At 38.4% G+C, this 20792-nt stretch overlaps 1 protein-coding gene across 14 annotated transcripts in view; it reads left to right on the forward strand.

Annotated features, from left to right (window-relative positions):
- MAST2 (microtubule associated serine/threonine kinase 2) overlaps positions 1-20792 on the forward strand; it is a 194503-nt gene that overhangs the window by 133519 nt on the left and 40192 nt on the right. For 8 of the 14 annotated variants that reach the window (XM_069863006.1, XM_069863014.1, XM_069863013.1 and 5 more), the window contains 6 exons: positions 1952-1972; positions 4329-4407; positions 9863-10017; positions 11178-11243; positions 17262-17337; positions 18639-18848. In XM_069863006.1, coding sequence (XP_069719107.1) covers positions 1952-1972; positions 4329-4407; positions 9863-10017; positions 11178-11243; positions 17262-17337; positions 18639-18848 — 607 coding nt within the window. The remainder of the gene's footprint in view (positions 1-1951; positions 1973-4328; positions 4408-9862; positions 10018-11177; positions 11244-17261; positions 17338-18638; positions 18849-20792) is intronic. The other 6 variants (XM_069863010.1, XM_069863017.1, XM_069863007.1 and 3 more) reach the window with 5 other exon arrangements.

A 20792-nucleotide genomic window follows, 5' to 3' on the forward strand; every position in this document is an offset into this window, starting at 1 on the left:
CATCTTGGGCATTGGTGTCGAGAGTACATTAATGCTTTAATGAGGAAAGCAGCTGATAACTGAATTGCAAGTCAACAAGAACTTCTAGAAGAAGAGCAGCATTGAGAGACCTGAATATGCAGCTGTCATTTGTCCTGCAGTGAATGCTCAAGAAACGCTGCTCATTCCATGCATCAAACTGATGGAAAGAAATCTGATACTATAGCGATGAATTTAGTGTAAGGAATAGGGTAGAAAGAGTGAACGCAGCTGGGAGAAGCAGACAAAGGGTGTATTGAGTGTTGGATCCCAGCAGGTAGGCAGAAATGGATCATGGTACAGAAAATTTTGTGGAGAAATAAAGAAGGGGGGAAAAAAGAGATCCCGAGCTGGGTTCAGGCATAGGAGCAGGATTATTACATTAAAATGTGGGGAAGATATTTTGGATTTGCTAAATTGTGCCTTGGCTGTAAAAGCCCTGTCTTGTGTTGAAATGATCTGAGAATGGGAAACGTGTGATCATCCTGAGAGGAAGTAGGTTTTCTGAGAACGACAGATTTAGCTTGAGGGCTAGTTAGCAAAAGGACAGGTCTCAGAAAATCAAAGAAGAATAAAAGGTTAGGATTTAATGAAATAAAGTACAGCTGTTATTTGAATAGCAGAGAAATCCTGGAGCGTTTCTCCATTGAGGTGATATGCTAGAAGACCCGATATCCTTGAAACTGTTTGAAGCAGACTTTGGTTTTTGGGTCATGTAAGAAAAACCTTTATTAATAGTATGTGAAATGTGACAGACTGAATATGCATATTCCTCTTGCCTCAGAGGGAAAAATTAGTGTCTTACCTGCTGGTAAAATGATTCAAATGGACTGACGGCATTCATCTTTGTCTTTATAAAGAGGTATCTGAGCCCGATCTGGGTGTATCATATAAGTTCTGTTCAAGTCCACTGAATTTTACGCAGTTTTCACAGTATCTGGAGTTCTGGACTCTGGAACACAGGAGGAAAGTTGCAGCTGAAATCATTGTCAAAACTTAACATCATTTTTCGACATCATGTTTCAACTTGATGTCTCGGTGTCATTGCTCTCTGAAATTCCAAGCAGAAAGTAAATGTCGTAATAGTAACACTCCACTTTTTAAATCTAATTTTTAAAGAAATAAATGAATAAAGGTTAAGCCTTCCCATAATGAATGCTTTGGCTCATTTAACAGTATGCATGTTGCTCCCTGTGCATTTTCTGCAATAGAATAGAACACTTAGGCATACCTTGTTTTAGGAACTTGTTCTTATTTTCTGTTTGCATTACAGCCTGAATATCCACACCAGCAGTACAGTACATATTTATTTGATTATCACATAGCACTATTAGAATAACTTCTATATGATTGTGTGAAGTAATTGGAAGTGTAGTACTCTTTTACCCCAGACAATTGGATATTTCACTGTACCCTTTTGATCGGTGTTGAGTGGGTCTTAATAGACGGTTTGTACCTGATTTCTCCCCGTTGCCATTGCAGAAATGATTTGTTGCTGATTTTCTGCCTTTTATACTTGGTGTAATTTCTTCATTTATTATCCTGTTTGGACATCAATTGTGATTTCCATTCTTTCATTATAGCCCTGTGATGAGTTGATTCTTGGAACAGAATAGGAAACATATTTGGGAAACTCATTTTATTGTAAAGCCAATTTCAGTACAATATACTGCAAGATTGTCCTTCGTTTGACTGGTGATTCATCATAAATCCCTTGCCAGACACCCTGTCAGTGACTGTCATAGCCACAAAGTCAGCATTTTCAGGAATCCTCCTGCTTCAATAGGGAACTGTGTGGTTAATTCTGCCTATATTCACTAAAACTGATCTTAGTGGAATTTAAGTAACAGATGATGAGGATTTTTTTTCAGAAATCTTGTTCATCTTTTACTTCTCCCCCTCTCATTATCATTGTACAATTTCTTCCATACAGCCATGGACACAGAGCGGACAGGTAACGTGTATCGCATTGCTGTTGTTTGTGTATGTGTCCCTAACAAGTTCATGCTGGAATAACCCCATTTAGGCATTCAGCTTCTATTCTTTGGTAATCAAAACAGGAAATTTTTGCATTTTGGCTTAAAATAGTAAGCAGGTAGTGCTCTGGAGAAGATGCATTGCTCTTCTGGCACTTTCTTGTTCTGAAACTGGTTCATTGAATAGCATTTAGCTGCCATAAAAGTACCTCCTTAATTAACTAATTAAAATGCCATTTTAAAGGCAAAATTTGTTGTTCTTTTTTTTTTTTTTTTTTGTGCCAGCAAAAGGTCTATAATAAATAAAATTAAAGACCTGAGCATTTTTTCCAAGTAGCTTTTCCTGAAGCAGTATTGCATGAAAACACATTTATTAACAACACTAAAGTAACTTTGAAATGCTGTGCATAAACGAAGGAGGAATTTTATTTTAAAATCTTGTACTGCTTGTCTTTGATGTGGAAGATTTCTACTCCTGTCTCTCCTCTTTCTGCTAGAATAGAGCTGATGTGCATTGTCCTGGCTGCTTAGCACACTGCTTGCTGAGGTTGCATCAGCAGAAAATAGCCCAAGCGTGAAAAGGCATCCTGTAGCTTTTCTAAATGAGAGAGACTTTTTTTTTTTTGTTAACTTGATCAAAATGAAAATTCTGAAGTAATTTCAATACAAAATTGAGAGAACTCAGTAAAAAAGGGATTAGTCTTTCCTTTTTGAAAAAAAAAGGTGTGACCTGTGTGTTCCTGTCTACTGTTTGAGATGTCAGGAACGTATGGTCTTGCTTTGGGACGGAGGGTCCAAACTGAGGAGGAAGCAGTGACCTCAATATTTCCCCAGTGCCCCTGTGAGTTACGAGAAGCTGAATGAAGATCAGTGATGTTTGGTGTTCAGTTACTGACCATCATGCAGTGTCTTTGTAATGCTGACATTTGTTGGTTTTCAGGGTGAAGAAGAGAATTTAATTTCTCTAGGAATTTTTTGAGATTGATTTTTGAGATTTACGTCTTTTCCATGTAATTGTCTTGCCGAAGAAAACATCACCTGTGGCTAAATGGGGTTTAGCTATAAGATAAGCATGCAATAGAAATCTGCGTTACAGCTTGATTTTATTTTTTGTTTAAATGCACGAAGCATGAGTTGTCTTAAAAAATTCTCCTGACATAATATTCTTTCAGTGATGTAGAACAGTGAGTTTATTTCCCTCTCATTCGAAGATGGATGGTTGAGAGGAGTGGTGGGTATTGGTGCCTGAAAATAAATGGAACTATATCTGGAAAAAATATAAATGGGTGCGCAGTGAACTTTTTTTTTCTGAATCTAAGGCTTCATGAGTGTGGATAGTGAGATGAGAAACACTATTGTGAAGCAGCTGAGTTTCATATAAGCATGTAGCACTATTGCAGACCTGTACCAAACGTCGTATTTTAGAATGCACTTGCATTGAAATCTGTGTACCCACCCATCTTTCCAAAGTTATAACGCTGAGCTGTTCCACTTCAGCTTCACTTTATGACCTGTTACTGATAATCTGCTGCAATCACATAAACAAACAGACACATTATAGGTTTCAAGGAGGGTAATACTGATTCTTCTCAAAGCAGTTATGCAGTTCCTTGGGTTTGATGTTGGTCAAACAAGACCTCTTCTGCAGTACCTCTAGAATGTTTTGGCTGTTTTCCCTGAGGGTAATGTTTCTTTGGCTACAGTAGGGAAGTAACTGCTAATCTTATATTGGCTGGAGGAGGAGACCCTAGGTGGGATTTCTGTGATTTCTATCTCCTCAGTATTTTGAGTGGACCGCTGGGCTCTATTCAGATCTACTGTAGTGGATTTAATTCGCCAGATGTGTTGGGTACTGTGCTAGGCAAAATGCCTTCTAACTAGGAAAAACAACTGGTTTGCTTGCAGTTGATCCTTGATTTAATATGGTTTTTTCCCTTAGTTTGAAACTTTATTTGGAAGACAAGGAACTGCATTAGTAATAATTGTAGGCATGACTGTCTTTTTCAGAGAAGTTTGAAATGAACTGATGTCTTTTGTCTGTTTAAGAAACTCCAGTTTTTGCCCAGCTGGTAATATTTACAATGCCTCTGCTTAATGCAGGAATCCAATGTGTGTTTACTTTATCTTTTCCAAGGTCACTTTTGCTTTTAAAACTTACCCTAGCTGTTTTTTTCACAAAGGTCGTTGTAAATAGGATACCTCATTTATCTAAATTACTTGAGATTTCAGTAGAAGTGTGAGGTTAAGAAATTTGGAGAAGGAAAATGCTTACTTCCCCCAAGTATTAGTCACACTATATCCCTGGCAGTAATTTCCCTTGCTTCTTTTCCCCAGAACGGATGGACGCCGCTGGTCCTTGGCCTCCCTTCCTTCATCTGGATATGGGACAAACACTCCCAGTTCAACAGTCTCAGTAAGTGGCATAGACTTTTTCAAGCAATTCAGTTTGTACAAACACACCCTAACAAATCAGCTTCTGAGTCTTTACTAAAATATCTGGTTTTCTTCATTGTTTTGCTAACATTATTTAATACACTAATTATTTTAAAAATTATTTTAATTATTGGTTCTGCTGCTTTTTCCTCCATTTCCCAGCTCCTATCATCTTGCACTTTGCCTTTAGCATTGGTGAAATCCCAGTGCTGCATTTGGCTCAACTGATCAGTTGAGAGGCACAATGTGTCAGAAGTGGGAGGACTCTAACAGACAGCGAATAATTACTGGCCAGCTCTCAGGGTTTTTTATGACTGGGAAATGAAATTCTTGTTTGCTTCCAAGTTCTTAGTATGAAAACCTCTGCTAACACGCTAGCAGAAAGAAAAACTGATAATCCACATCTGTTACTCAACTCCAGTAATTTGAATCTCCTAATGAAGCTCTCTCAGTTCTCACGCATGTCATTGGAAAGGCTGGATGCGGTTTCTTGAGTTCTAGAGGCTAGTGTGTCTTTAGTAGCAGTAAGGTAGCAGCCCTATAGTAACCCTTATAACTCTCAGACACTTCATATAATTAATCTTATTCTTTAGTTTATGCAAATTAGATGCTGTGGTTACCCGCATAACAACCTTGCAAACACTAACATAAAAATGTGAGGGCAACCCGTGCAGACTTAATGTAACACGCATTTGTATGTGTGTCATGGTGAGTGTCTTCAACGGTGTGGTCCCATATCACTGCCTCTTTCCATCATACTTCTACTGATCATTTTGTTTTATAGGTATTATTTAGAGTATGTTCCTAAGAATTGTCATACCCGCCTTAATTAGGACTCAGTACTCCAAGTTACTGCAAATCTTATAGCGAATATCGTGTCATTTTTCCTTGTGAGCTCTTCTATTAAGTTCATTCATAACTTTCTAGTGCCTCTCAAACACAAATTTATCATCACAGTTCCTTGAGTGGTGAGTGTTAAATCAGGCCTATATAGCAAGAGAAGAAATTGGGGTCAAAGGTTTCCTTTTAGTGTAAAAGGATATGATTAAAATTAGATTTTGCAAGGTTAATCTCATCTCTACAACATTATATGTTCAAACACATTCCTAAGACTCTGGTTTGCACAATTTCCACAGTATGTTGTTTTTTGTCCTTAAATACAGTTGGTTTTTTGTTGGTATTATTCTTTTTTTATCTCCTTAGAAATTAGGTGGCTTGATTTCAGTCTTCTATGAGAGAAGTCTCTGTGTGTGTGTGCAGATATATGGGCAGGAGCACAGAAAAAGGTGGGAGAAGATATCATTATCAACATAAAAAAGATGCCCCTGGTTTCACTGCCAAGCAATGTTATATGTTCAAGCACCTGAAGTCAGCTTTTTAAAAGGAGCCCTGCTTTTGCCTCTGTAGTCTTAGGTTAAATCTTTATGGGCATAAGCCATGGCTGAGTTCTCTTCTGAGTGCAAGCTCTGACTGCGTGGAGCAAATACAAGTACTTTCTCTATGGATGACATCCAAATAGTTTGATCATTGACTGTCACTGCAAGAACTTGCGGAACGCCTATGAAGATGACACATTTGGAGACCAAACTACCTGCAGTGTTTAAGTGCAATCACTAGTTTTTCAAGAGTTTATAGTTTGACCAGCATTTGGCTAGATGCCTGTGGGGAGGGCAAAATTAACAACAACAAAAGTATCTATTGGAAATATCAGTCCTTACTTTGAAATAGGGACATTAAAGCTACTTTTAGAAAGTTCTCAGCTTTCTGACATGTCTCTTGTCATGTTCCCAGAAATAGCTAGATTATTTTGATTGAGATTTCTCCAGAAAAAAAAGAAAACCAAACAAAACCACTAATTTGAGATGGACACGTCACATAGAAAGTATCAGTTCAAATGGTGTAAGTATTATAAGGTTGTAAGCAACAGAAAACAAGGTGGTATAATGAAAAACATAAAGCGGTAGTCAAATGTATATCTAAATTCACTTTCCTGCAGGAAATAATTAGAGTAAAACCTGTCATTCCAAGACTTTTTTTTTTTGTGTGAAATGTCTGAGCCTCTCATCTCTTGTCCTTTCACTTGTTCAGTGTTAGAGTCTCAGAAAGGCATTTAAATGGGCTGTTTAGTAAGTAATGATGCAATTCTTGGAGCTATTAAACTTAGTATTAAAATTCTAACCCAATCCTACTTACTACTTGTCTATAACAATGCTATTATCATAGTACTTCATAGATTAGAATTAATTAGAATTGATCTGAATAACACCTATGAAGTTGATAAGCAGTATTAATCCTGTGTAGACTTTAAGAAGCAGTTAAGGGGCTTGTCAAAAGGGCACTATGAATTGATGCTGTAGTCGCAAATTTAACAGAATTTTGGGCTTCCATCTGGTGTGTTCAGTCCTCTAGATTACATTTCTTTTTGAATCATATAGAAGGAAGGAAACAAAACATCAAGAAGAGGAGTGTCAGTTCTGTTTTCTGCTTGCCTGGGTTTCTGTACAGCCCTTAGAGCTGACCTGCATCTCTCTGGTCATAGATCAGCTGCTGTCCCAGCCAACCAACTGAACTAACCAAGACATTCACCTGTTCTTATGTCATAACCTCTAGGTTCTGCTCTACTTTTTGCTTCCAAATGAGGGATAACACTTTAATCTTTTCATACGAATCATGAGTATCGGACCTACACTGAAAAAGCCAGAGATGAACTTCTTTCAAATCAATTGAATGGGTCAATGTACAATTATTTTAATCATCTAATCTGCCATTCATTTTCTAGATGCAGAGTTAAATTTATGAACTACTATAGCATTAGCTTGTTTTTTTTTTACTGGAGAAGAGTTTACTAATTCTGCATCTTTAATTGAGACACTGGGGGGTGTTAGTATTAGTCTGCTGCAAATATTGAACGCAGCAATGTGATTGCTTAAAGATCAATACTTCACAAGTGTTTCACTTTGCTTTCCCACTTTTTTATTGAAGGGTTGTGTGCCTCAAGGCTGCTAGAGAAGCCCTTGACAGAGAAATGTCCATTTCTCATCATGGTCTTTATCTTCAGGGCTCTCTTTAATTATTCTGTAGAAATGCAGACTTTGTGATCTGATTGCTTTTAAGGAGAGAAAGTGGAAGGAAGATGTCATTGAGTCGTCCATGTGTTGATTAACACTGCTTCCCCAGTGATTTTGCTCTTGGAGGACATAAAGTTTTTTAATGCTTTTTCTAGAATATCAGCTTTGATTATCGTTTTTTTTTCTAACTCTAGTAGCAAATAACTACGTGCTAACCTTCCTTAATGTAGTGGTTTTAGTTTAATTATATATTGAATAAGGCATGTATTTGTAATGCCAGAACTTGAGTACCTGCTAATGCAGGTTTCTCAGACGGTGTCTTCAGTTCTTCCTGCTCTATTGCAGGATTCAGGTTATACGTCACCAACGGGATGTCAAGTGGCACATACCTTTTCTTTGAAAAGTGTTGCTGTTCTTTCATAGCCAGGTACTTTTTCCTCCACACCTTGTATTGTGTAAGACACAAAGGAAGACATCAAAGAAAGCCCTGAAAGTCAAACAGAGTTTGCATATTCCTGTAGTATGAGGAAAGAATCTTTGCAGTCTTTGGCATGTGCGAGGAAAGAACCTTTGCAGTCTTTGGCATGTGCCCTGTGCACAGCAGAATAGCTGAGGGAAAAGGGACTCTCAGATACCCAGACTCTGTCTTGGCTTCAGTGTGGATCAGACCAGCGTAAGCTGATACACCGTGTGGATAATCATCACTGTTTGGATGCTGTGCTGAAGATGACTTTGACTTCTCAAGATGATCCCTTCACCTAGGCTTGCCAGAAGGGAAACATTGAAAATGGTGGCTTCCTGTTCTAGCCATGCTTGGGGAGTTTGTGCATAACCAAGGTTTTCAAGGGGGTTCTTTTCTGTAAATACCTCTGTGCAGTGCAGAGGGATTGGATCTGGGGTCAGGAGCGGAATATATTTTTATCAAAATATATGATCTTTAGGTTTATAAGTTCTCACATTCAGATCCCTATCTCAGCCTTGGCGAGAATTCTCTAGATAAGACTGTTGGGATCTGCGACAATCAGTTTTGATTCAGTTCAAATGTGATTACCTTCTTGATGAATTTGGATGTACCTGTTTTAGGTGATTTCAGTGTACTTTCTCATTCCAAACGTACAGAACTCAGTGAAAAATATTGTTAGGGTTTGGCTTTCATTGCTTGGCCGTACTTCTTAGCTTTCTTTTCCAAGACCATCAATAGCAAATAAGTCTAGAATAGCATGCTAGGTGAGTTAAAGCTTTTGTCGTATATGTTGTATCATGTATAATTCCTTCATAACACTACTTCTCATACTAGGATGTAGTGCTTTCTAGTTGGAGTGAGGGTAACTGCAGCAAAAGGAAAAGTTTTTCCACTGGACCAGTGTACGTAATTGATGTCATTAGATGAATAAGGAGCCTTGGAATTCAGATTAGGATGATATTTTTAAAAAAGACCACTGGTGTGATTGAGTGCTACTGTGATTATTTAGCTCTTCTTCCCCTGCCTTGTTTTTTAATTTGTCCTTACAGAATATATTTTCTTACTTTTGTGAAATGGAAAAGGGTATTGAAAAATGACACCAGAAAAAATAAACTCATTGACCTACAGCTTTTTCCCTGGAACATTCAACATTAGATGTTATTAACACTTCCCATAAATATTTCTTTTAATCTCAGGTTTCTTGAGATTCAAGAATTAATAAAGTTTAATGTCTGTAATTATCGCAGGGTGTGTGTCGTTTAAGTGTGTCAACTTATTTAAAGATGAATCAATTGTTGACAACGAGAAATTGTTAATCTTGCAACTCCGTGAAGTCAGCTACTTTCATTATATTATTGCATAATTGATTGGAGAAGAAGCCTGATGGATAAAGGATGGGAGAAATAAGATCCTCACCGTTTACAATAGTAATTTCCAATGAGAGCCAATAATCAGCAAAAACTCTCACGTCTACACAGCTCCATAGCATTCTGCATGCCAGTGAAATCCTGAGCTAAGAGAGCATGAGGGAAAAGGAAAGAAAGCTGCTCATCACTCCAGGAACCTCCTTATCCTTTCCAGAGCAGCACTGGTGCTCATGTATCTTCCTTTCTGTCTTCAAATTGTAAATTACATATATGATCAAATGTAATGGTTTCAGAATCAGAGGCAATGGTTCCCTAGCCTTCTCCCAGAGTTTTCCTGATCTCACCAGCTCTCTCGCTGTACGTAATGGTTGGCTTAACCTAATGAGAACAAGAAAAAGAGGCACCTGGTCTGATACGTAGCTTTCTTTTCCGCTGGAGTGTGCAGTGTTTGGCAGAATCCGTTCCTCTTCCATTCATTAGCTGACCCCTATGCATGCGTTTAGTGCATTTCTTTTCTGTATTTTTTTCTGTACTCAGTCATCATGCTCATCTCAGGAGAAGCTGCACCAGCTGCCCTTTCAGCCCACGGCAGATGAACTTCATTTCCTGACAAAGCATTTCAGTACTGAGAGCATCACTGATGAGGAAGGGCGCCATTCACCAGCAATGAGGCCTCGATCTCGCAGTCTCAGGTGAGCTTCAGGTTGTGTGTTGAATTTTTAGGATGTTGGACACACGTACTGCATTTCCATGTGTGCTTTCAGATCTAAGAATAGTCAGTGGTAGTTGTTTTGGTACAGGCTTCTGAAATTATTTTAATCGACATTTAAGCCACCCTGTCTAGTCAGAAAGGACTTTTTTTTTTAACATTTGACATTGAGATTTTGGGTTGCAAAACGATTGCATGGTCTGCTTTTATGTCTTCACAATAACTATGAAAACATGATCCACATGCAGTTTGGACTAAATCTATAGGATATGCATTTCCTTCAGTGAAGTTTCTTCTTGGAATTTTGCCGCATTACTGTAAGGAAATGTTTACAGTAACTGTTAGTAACTTCTCCAGCAGCACTTCTGAAGGGGTATGAAAACTAGAAGAGATGGAGTCAAAAACTTAAATGGAATTGCACCCAAGAGCAATTTCGTAATAGTGCTGAAAATATTTCTCCTGCATTAGCAGCTGAATAATTTTTATTGTTGCTTCAGAGGACTGGTAGTTCAAAGATAGTTATCTTCGGGGTTATTTCATTTTCTATACTTAAAGTCAGAAACAACTAGAACTTTATCTTTCACAGAATCACAGAGTGATTGAGATGGGAAAGGATCTCTGGAGGTCATATTGTCCAACCCCCTGCTTGACCAGGTTGCCCAGACCCATGTCCAGGTGGCTTTTGCTATCTCAAGGGTGGAGATTCCCCATACTCTCTGGACAGTCTTGCAAGTCTCTAGCAATTATGTGGAATAAATCCACAAACTTTTGTATCGTGGCAAAAACCTTAAGTTTTGCTATGCATTTAGTGCCAGACCAAGTGGATGAAAGTCTAGAGGTATGTACCTCTAGATGCAGCATCTTCTGAAAGAAAAAGGATTTATACAAAGAGGTGAAGTCTCCCTTCTGCTTCTCATCTGAGGATGTCAGAGGCAGCTATCGCATTTAAGTCAATGCACAAGATCCAGAAATTCTGCCACCTGGAAATACTGGATCAATGTGCCCAACTCCAGACTTAGGCTGGGGTTTGTAATAGAAAGAAGTGAAACAGACCGTGATAAAAAAATCCATGGTGAGTATTGTGTCGTGGCAGAGCTGACCTTTCATGATTATTTGTAATTATTTGTATGTTCTAAACTTCAGTGCAGGCTGCATGGTAATTGCATATGGACCTACTAAGTGTAGTTACACAGTATTCTACAGGAGCAGGTGAGTACTGTAAGTAGTAGCACACTTAGCCTGTGACCTGTGCAAACTGCCATGTAGTAAGACTAGTTCTGTGATTTGTACTAAGTCTCTTTGAACAATAATTCTACTGAAGTCCTGTTGCTGTCAGTCTTAACACTGACTATCGCTAAGTAGTGTAACTGTAGTAATACTAATTCTTTATAGATAAGGCGGCTACTCTTGGTAGACAACGCATCACTAAAGAAATTGTGGTCCTTTTTAACGCAGATGTATTACTTTTGGCATAATGAAGTATGAGACACTCCTGCTAAGGAAAGAATGATAGAAACAGTAAAACAAAGAGCCTAATTTTGGTTCTTTTTCCTTGTTAATATGGATTATCAGCTTGTGGGGAATGTTACCTTTGTGAGCCAATTTATAAGCAGAGTTATCAAAAATAGGCTTATAATTAGCGACAAGACATAGTAGTTCCTAGATGTCTCAATCTTTCTCTTTTTTTTTTTTTTAATGCAGCCCTCAAATCCTTCAAACTACTGACCAACAGAGTTGCTCAGGCTATGTTCACTTTGTTTAGAACAATTCTGGACTTTACCTAAAGATCTTTTCTCTGAGGAGTAAAATGCATGCAGAGTGTGAATCCTTGCACTAAATTATTACTTTTTCTGAGTTAGAGAGATGCTGCCCTCCACCTTTTCCCAGTTCTCTTGTCATCCTTTAGCAGTTGCTAATACGTGGGAACGTGTGAGAATGTCAGAGATAAAAGTAGAGTTAACTAAAACCGACTTCTTCAGAAGCTGCCTTTCTGCAGTCACTCAGCCCACCAATCTGCCCATTTCTCTTCATCTCCTTTCGTATTTCAGGTTAATGTTGTCTAGGGAAAAAGGGTTGAAGACTGTAGCAGTGAATTTTTATATAGTTGAAGTAGATGAGATCATCTTTAATCAAATATACTCCTTCATCTCTTTGCTGGGTCGTGCTTTTTTAAATGCATTCCTCCAACCTTCCTTTCGACATCCTGCCATTGAGAATTTGTAGAGACAACTCCTAGAAGATGACAGTTGCCGAAAAAGGCTTCTGACAGTAAAATAGCCAAGATGGGAAGAAGGAATAGGTGTTGTGAAACTACACCAGTGGCCCACATAGTCTATTTTTATCTCAAAAATTGATCCTGCAGGTTGTGGAGTGCTCTCATCTCGCTGCACTTACGTGTCAGCTTTAACCGTTTGAGCAGTCTTGGTGGTTTAATCACTTCATGCTGCTGCTTTCAGAAAGTACCGTCCACCACAAGCTGTGGAGAAGCAGGTGGTGCTCCCTGCAGAGCAGGGGTTCACACAGCCACAGATCTGTGAGAGAAGGATAATAGTTCTATATTCTGAAGCATAAGGCATCTATTTCTTATGAAAGTATGTTAGGACTACATTACAGATAATGTTGCTCTCTTTGTTTTCTCTCTCAGGATAGTGAGTTCTGTGAACTTGGTTTTAAAAAAGTTCTTCAAAGTAATTGATTTGAAATTTATTAACTTCTGGTTTCACTCACCGTATTTATGGTTTTCCACTATGAGGAAAAACTGGATATTCTTATTTATCCTCAGTACAGCTCATTACTTTAACTTTCTAGTGTTTTTTGTCTAAAGTGGTGTCAGTTAATGTTGACACGTGAAAAATCATGAAGCATTGGAAAGAGCTGTAGTAGCCCCTGTGTGACTGAAATGTATGCCCTTTCCCTTAATATTCTTTCATGTATATACAAATATATTTTATAATTACTATTTATTAATTTAGGAAACACTCCTTAGGTTCATGAGAATGTCCCTTCTAGTACAAAGAAGGGCTGAACTGGAAAACTGTTCATTGATATAAAACCAATCAGAAACAGGATTTTTCTGCAGACTAAATGCAGCTGAAGCTCGGTGTTTGAGAAAATGTGTATAAAAAATCAAAATGTAAACAAACTTAGCAATGACTTTTCCAAATGCTCAATGAGAAAGACTCTTTACAGTTTGGTTTTGCTGCTTGCCTCTTCCATGCGAAGAAGAATTACTGTATAACCTGCTTTGCCTCAGCACTAGAATAACTGCTCTATGTGAGCTTCCTGTGCTGTTTGGTTATGATTATACAGGAAGAAGAATCCTTGAATAAATTCTGAAAAATAATCTGATTTTGCAGCTTTAATTTTTTACATCATTTCCTCCATAGTATAGCTTGTTGTAATTCTGTGGGAAACTGTATTTCATTATTACTATGCACAGTGCATAAATTCAGAGCTTAGCAGCTGGATTCTGCTCTACTGAGCTCACATTTCCTTTAGAGTTTGCCCTGTCCAGAAACAGGATTGAGCCCCAAGGTCTGGATATTGAGGTCTATGTGAAGCACTGAGTTGTATTTGCTCTGAAGTTTGATGGTCAGATATAGATTGCCCATATTTGCTTCTGCTTTATTGTCTCGTTTTTCACAGGGATTTTTCTGACTGACTTCCATTATTAACATAATTAGTATGAGGTCAAAGGTTTGTTTGTTTCTTGGGGCAAGAGGAAGGCTGGTGCTCTGCTCACCTTCAGCATTAGGTTTACTTAGTTTCTACTTCATACAACTTCAACTCTCTAGTTTTAAAATTCCATATTTTGTGGGTCTGAAAATGACAGAAAATTAAGGCCCGCGGTTTTAATTTTCCTGTGGACACTGATTTTGGTAACATGCTGTAAATACATTTTAATTAAATACTCATGTGTGGGGTAATGTAGAGAAGAGCACAGAGTGCCTTAGCTTCTCTACATAAATACAGCTGTCACAGTGGAGGAAAAATTAGGTTTTTACAAACATCTCGGTTTTATTTTGTCACAGTTAAACTAGGTTTTGTAAGATTTAATTTATTACTGTAAATGCTGTTACTTGAAATAGCTGTCTATAAGCTATTTTCACTCTCTAGCATCAGATAAAGACACATTGGTTTTGACATGTAGAAGGGTAGAAACCTTTGCGGGAGATAGATGTCACTGGGAGTCTGCCACCACATCATTTCATAAAGTGGAGGGAGGGTGAAGAAAGGAAAAAGAGAGAGCAGTTTTTCATTCTGCTGTTAAGCTTAAGGGGACAGATGTTATTCCTCTAATGTCTGCTCTGCTGAAATGAAAAGCTCACTGACAATAAGCATTTCTTTCACAACATCAAGAAAAGAGAAGCAGCCTGCTTTTTGTCTTAAAATGTTATGCATGTGCACAGTATGTGTCCTCTGTTTTACAGAAAATAATCTGTTCCTTTGTAAGGCTTGAAATGTTAGACTGGTTTAGTTCTGTACGTGAAATTTTTGGTGCTAGATAGATGTGTGAAGCTTTTGCATTTGAAAAGCTGTCATGCCAGTAAAATGTATTAAATTCTTTTTTTCTTTTTCTCTGGATATCCTTATGTTCTCTCTTGATGGCAGTCAGTTTTCTGCCCAGTCCTGGATTCTTTTCCACCTGGTTGTGTCTCAAAGGTGCTGTAAAGTAAGCAGCAGCGCCTGGCCGCTGGCCTTTGATTAGTTAGTCAGTTATACATGTCATTATTTCTGTAGTTTCCCAGGCATAAAAAAATTAAGTTGCAGTCTTGCTATAGTCAACTGGACATTTAATTTGACCTGCTATATTGAGCAAATTTTATTTTGACAGGCAGTTCGAACCTTGATGCTGGTTTTATCTGGTGTTGCTTCAATGCCCTGTTGTGCTTAGGGTGGGGAGGCACTCGCACAGGTTGCCCTGAGAGGTTGTGGCTGCCCCATCCCTGGAGGGGTTCAAGGCCAAGTTGGATGAGACTTTGGGAAGCCTGGTCAGTGGGACGTGTCCCTGCCCATGGCAGAGGGGTAGGACTGGATGGGCTTTAAGGTCCCTTCCAAACCAAACCCTTCTATGATTCCACAAAAAAGTGGTATTAATCAGCTTCCAAAGTGAGAGATGAAACTGCCAGTGCCTAAGGAAGATAAAGGATTGAAAGTAAGTGGTGCCAAACAGCAGGCTCTTGTGCAAAGAAACTACTTTATTTCAGATAGATAAAACCCAAGTGCAAGCCTGAGGAACTCCCCTGTCATTTTTGTGGCTCTCCTTTAGGAAACATCAACTGGCAGGACAGCTCAAGAAGCATGATTTCTGCATAGCTCTTAATTTCCTGTATCCATATGAATAAAGTACCTTGAAAGCGAAAGGCAAACCCCTTCATCTTTTATTGTAGCCCTAAGACAGCAAATACTTAAACATGCACTAATTCTACTAGGACTACTTTAGTGTGAAAATGAAGTGTGTATGTGCCTCCATATTTCTGTGGTTAGTATCAAAGGGCTTATGTAGCCTTGTAATTTATGCCTCGCTTAAATCACACAGAGAAATAATACATTATACAAAAACAAATTCTTCAATAACTGTTATGTAGTCACTGAGTTCTTCAACTCCATTTGAACTGTCAGTAAACAAGCGTCATGTGTTTGTGGCAGATTGTTTGGTCTTACAGAGAAAAGGATTAAAGATAGCAGACTGGGTATGTGTGGGAATTTGCTTGTAGGTCTGAAATTTAAATGTTCTTGCCCTTCTTTTTATTACATCATGCATTGCATATGAATATAAATGTAAGTTTCTTTTTTAAGAGCTTTTTCCTTGATTAAAAATAGCTATCTACCAAGCTAAGGGATACAGTTTCTTCAAAAACAGTTGATGAAAATGTATTTTTACTTGATATCCAGAACATCCAAATCAGTTTTTCTCCTTTACCGTAAGGATTCAGTGAGAGATTTAATCTGAAGTGCATTTTCCCAAGCTGAGGGATAAACATTAATAAAAACAAGACACAATGTAATTCATGGAATTCCAGGATCAGCCATGAAAAGAGGTTGGTATTGCTGTATTCCATGAGTCAGTGAGTTAAATTTTCTTTGAATTGTAAATATATGTTCCCAAAAGAATGTTTTTTCCTTTAAATAGGTTAGCAGCAAGGTAGTATCTGTAAGAACGTTTGTAAAAATGTTTAAAATGCATTTATTCCATTTAGAGGGATTCATTTCATCCTTCACAAGAAAGTTCAAAATGTTTTAAACTCATTCAAGATAAAATTGTATTTTTTGACATGGAGAAAATATTTTTAGCAATATGTAGTACTCTTAAAATCATAAAGACAATGATTATGTAAGATGCCAAATAATTGGAACCCTTACTTGTCTTGAACGTTAAAGCAAGGTAACCAGAGAAATGAGATGCTGTAGGCGATCCTGTAGCCGGGGATTATCTGCATTACCTCACTCTGGCTGTCCTCAGCGGCAGAATGAGTCAGAGCATGGCATACCATCAATTTTGATGAAATGAGATGCAACTCTTCTTTAGAAAAAATACCCGAACAGTAATATAAATGCAGTTTGTCAAGATTTGGTGTCCTGTTTTTTTGGTGTGCCTTGAAGTTAGTTGCTTACTAACCTATGCGTACATGCAAATGCATCCGTGGTGTAACATGCCTCAAGGGAGCGCAGTGCTCATGAAAGTATTCTGTTCCTATTGCTTATGGTATTTTTATGTAAGATTTAGCTGAAAAAAACTACTGATGCATCTCTCCTGTAGCGTGATATTCTTCAGACAAAGGGAAGCAAGTCCTCTGAACTTCCTTGTTTGGTTTTGCTCTGCTCCTTTCAGGCACTAGAGATTCCAAGACAACAGTGATTTCTTCCTGGGCAGGGCTGCTACCTCTGCCTTGGGGGGCAGTAAGAGAATGAGGGAAATAACAGCTGTACCTGCAACAAATGCACTCATTTTTTACATGCTTTTATACTGGGGCTTGCACTCACTGAAAATAGGTGGGTTTCTGCCTGAGTTCGCCTGAAGATAGGACTGTTAGCAGTTTTCAGATGAGTTAACTGTGAGGGCTGTAGATTGCCATTGCTTGCTAGGATTTTCCTGAAGTTAAACATCTACCCATTACTGAGGTGAAGTCAAAGCTTTGGAACGGCTCAGCATGGCAGTATGATGACCAGCACTGGATTTTCAATGTGATATGTGTAAATGATAACGTACTTTCTTTTCTTCTCTAGCCCGGGTCGCTCCCCAATTTCCTTTGACAGTGAAATAATAATGATGAATCATGTGTACAAAGAAAGGTTTCCAAAGGTAAGGAATCACTTTTTTGGTATAATGCATTCAATGAACTTTTGACCAAGCTCAGACCAAGCTCAGAATTAATTTGTTGTGCTTGTTGGAGAGGGAGCCTAGCTCTTACACTGCTTGGAAATCAGAGGGAGTTTGCTGGGAGTTTGAAGCTGCCTTCTCTGCTTCGTGTGTTAATTCTGAGTAGCAGAAATAGAAAAGCTTTCTGTATTTGTGCATGTACCTCATATTTACTAAACATCTCATGTCTTTTATTGGCCTGACAAATGCTTGCAGGAATGAGAAGGGCCAAGCTCTGGCTGTTCAGTCCATTTATTTTGTTTATGAGGCCAGTGTCTCCATATATTTTTAACTAAACATTGTCATCTTCTTTAAATTCCAAATCAGCTCAAGGCTGGAGGAGAGATGTTCTGCTTAGTTTCATGTATACTAAAAAAAGCTGTTTCAAGTAATTTCAAAATGTGTGGAATAACATTCTGTTATTCCCTTATATAATTGCATTAAATTTACTCGATTCCGAACCAAACTTATTTGGGTTTGGTAAGCTTTCTGTTTACATATCGCAAATGCAAAGTTTTCTTTGAAAGTCATTCCAAGTTATACTGGAGTTTTTGCCAAAATGCTAATTTGCCGCTGGGGTTTCTGGTACCAGAGAAGCAATGAAAATAGGTTTAGATTTTTAGAAAAGTTAATCTGAATTCAGTCATGCTGAAATGTGATGGTTATCTGCAATGAAAATAAGTGTGTTTTGTGAAAAAGCTGAATTTTGAAATCTATGGAATCAAGATTTGAAAGTTGACATCTCATTGAAATGAATGTAGAAGATCCTGTATCCCAGGGCTGTCGATGTGGCCTTTCCTCCCTCTTCTATCAATAGCAAAAATAGATGTTTCTCTGGAGGCGGGATATCGGTGCTTATAGAGATAGAAATACTGTGTGTATATTGCTTGGGGCAATGATTTTCACGTTCTGTAGTCTTGCCTAAAAGTTCTGAAAGCTGCCTCATATCTTACATCATTACTCCAGAGATCCAGGGAGGGATACGGTCTCAGGACCAGGGTATTTCCATGGTCATTTGCATTTTCATAAAGTGTGTTCTGATTAAGTTTTGTTGTTCATTCATGTGAGCGTAACTTTCACCTATGGAATGCCAATTTTATTCTCAGCTATTGTATTTTAGAATGTTTTTTGAGCCTTATTCGTTTTGGAATTGAGAGTATATTACTTTAGTGCCCTGCTTGTTTAACTTTTAGTTCTGGGATAGTAAAACTTAGGAATAATTTCTGTTTATTCTGTACTCTTAGGCCACGGCACAGATGGAAGAACGACTGGCCGAGTTTATTGCATCCAATGCTCCAGAGAATGTGCTGCAATTAGCAGATGGGGTCCTAAGTTTCATTCATCATCAAGTTATTGAACTGGCCAGAGATTGCCTAGATAAATCACGTGAAGGTCTTATTACTTCTCGGTACTTTTACGAGCTGCAGGAAAACTTGGAGAAACTTCTCCAGGATGTAAGTGCTGTCTGGAAACGAGAATATGTTATTTTGATTGAAACTTTAAACAATAAGCCAGGACTTTGATTTTAGGAGAGACAATGTGGATTCCAGGGAGGGGCAGCAGGTGGGAGTATCAGGAGACGTGAGTTGTTCCAGTTTGCTGTTGATCTACCAGGGACGAACTTGAGCAAATCACTTCACCTGTGTGCTTTGTTTGTACAAAAGTTAAATATGCATAGGATTAAGTCAAAGGCAGTCTATACCATTTATGAAAATTGGATTCACCCAGATGCAGGAAATTACTGAACTTTTCTTTCATGTACTTCAATACTCCGAATAACTTATTAATTACAATAGTGCCTTCGAGGAGTGAAAAACACCATAGTTTGTAGTGTTGCTATGAATTTTTCATAAAAGATTTTCTTGAGCTGAACTTAATCCAGTTGTGGGGTTTTAGTATTTCAATGTGTTACGTGGTGTTCAAAGCATATGAAAATACACAAGGGGGCACAATTTTAATGCATGCTCAGTATGCTCCAGCTACTCATTAAAGATTGCTCTTTTCCTTTAAAATGAAAATAATATTAAATATAAAAAATCTCTTGGAATTTTTTGTATTGCTTTTGTGAAGAGTCAGTGCTATTACCAGTTGCTGTGTCCAGAGCTCTGTTTGGGAATATATTCCTAATCCTCTGCTTTGATTTAAGGACATAGCAAACTGATAACACAGGATTTGCAAAGATTGCAGCCTCAGATAACAAATACCGGGGAGACACCTGGAAACAGAACACCTGGAATAATTTATTTTCTGTGATATTTTTTCATCTATTTGGTGAAGATTTATTTATCTGCCATTGATCTGTTTGCCCGCGAGCTGGCATGAATTGCACTGGTTTGTGCCCCTTTGCCACTCTTTCTGGACATTTGAAAATGGCTGATGAATAAAAAATACTGTATTAATAGTCAATTATTGTGTTATAAAGCTTTGTGAAAACTGCAGAATCTTCCCTTGTATCAGCTAAAATCGTTAGCTACCCCATTTATGTGAGTATGGCTGTAATTTCCCTGATATTTATTATGCATGGGTGAAAAATTGCTCATGTTTGGTTTTGTGGTGTTCTGCCTGGACGGGGAATATAATTTTGACAGATCAAGAGAGGTAGGGAATATCTTTTGAGGGCCTGCATGGTTGTCTGTATTTGGGATGTCAGTAACCACTATGATTGCTGAGAGTTGGTAACCACTGATTTAAAAATGTGTTTCTTGGTGGAAGTGGTGTTCCTTGGATGCCATGCAAAAGTTTGACCATTGATGCCACCAGACAGGGCTGGAAAAACTGTGTCTAATCAAAGAAAACATTCAGTGTTTGTAGTGTTTAAAAGAGAGGGAAATGTTTTGGAGGGTGAGAGTGGCAGGGTGGCCTTTTTGGGCAGGACAAGCATCGTCCTTTCCCACCGTGAGCTGATGGTGGGAAGAGGAGTTGGAGGGGCTTCCTGCAGCCAGGTGAGCCCATGTCCTCCTTCTGTCTCCCAAACCTGGAAGCAAGGGATTTACACGTCAGCTGTGAAATAAGGGATCAGGCTTCTTTGGGTGATGGCTTGGAAACTGAAAACATTTCACTAAAAGAGGGTGTGTTTGCTTGGCAAAACAGCTTATCTTTCAGGGGCGCAAGGGGACTACAGTGTGTTTTGCTGCTTCTGGTAGCAGATACTTGGAGCCTGAAATTCTCTCACTCCCAGACTTCCCTCCTCCACGTAGGCAATGATTTCTTATACCATAAAGAATAAAGAGAGCAGTAAATTGGGTCTGACCACTTCCCGCCTGCACGTTCAGGCCTGTCTTCTGGCCTGATGAGGTTAATCAGGATTTCAGAGAAGGTGTGGGTCAGATAAATCTGCTTTTTCCTTTCCTCTTCCCTCCCCTCCCTCAGAACAAATCCTCAAAACGCACTTCTTCAAT

The sequence above is a fragment of the Phaenicophaeus curvirostris genome, chromosome 8 (genome assembly GCF_032191515.1).
Source record: "Phaenicophaeus curvirostris isolate KB17595 chromosome 8, BPBGC_Pcur_1.0, whole genome shotgun sequence".
Taxonomy (NCBI): Eukaryota; Metazoa; Chordata; class Aves; order Cuculiformes; family Cuculidae; genus Phaenicophaeus; species Phaenicophaeus curvirostris.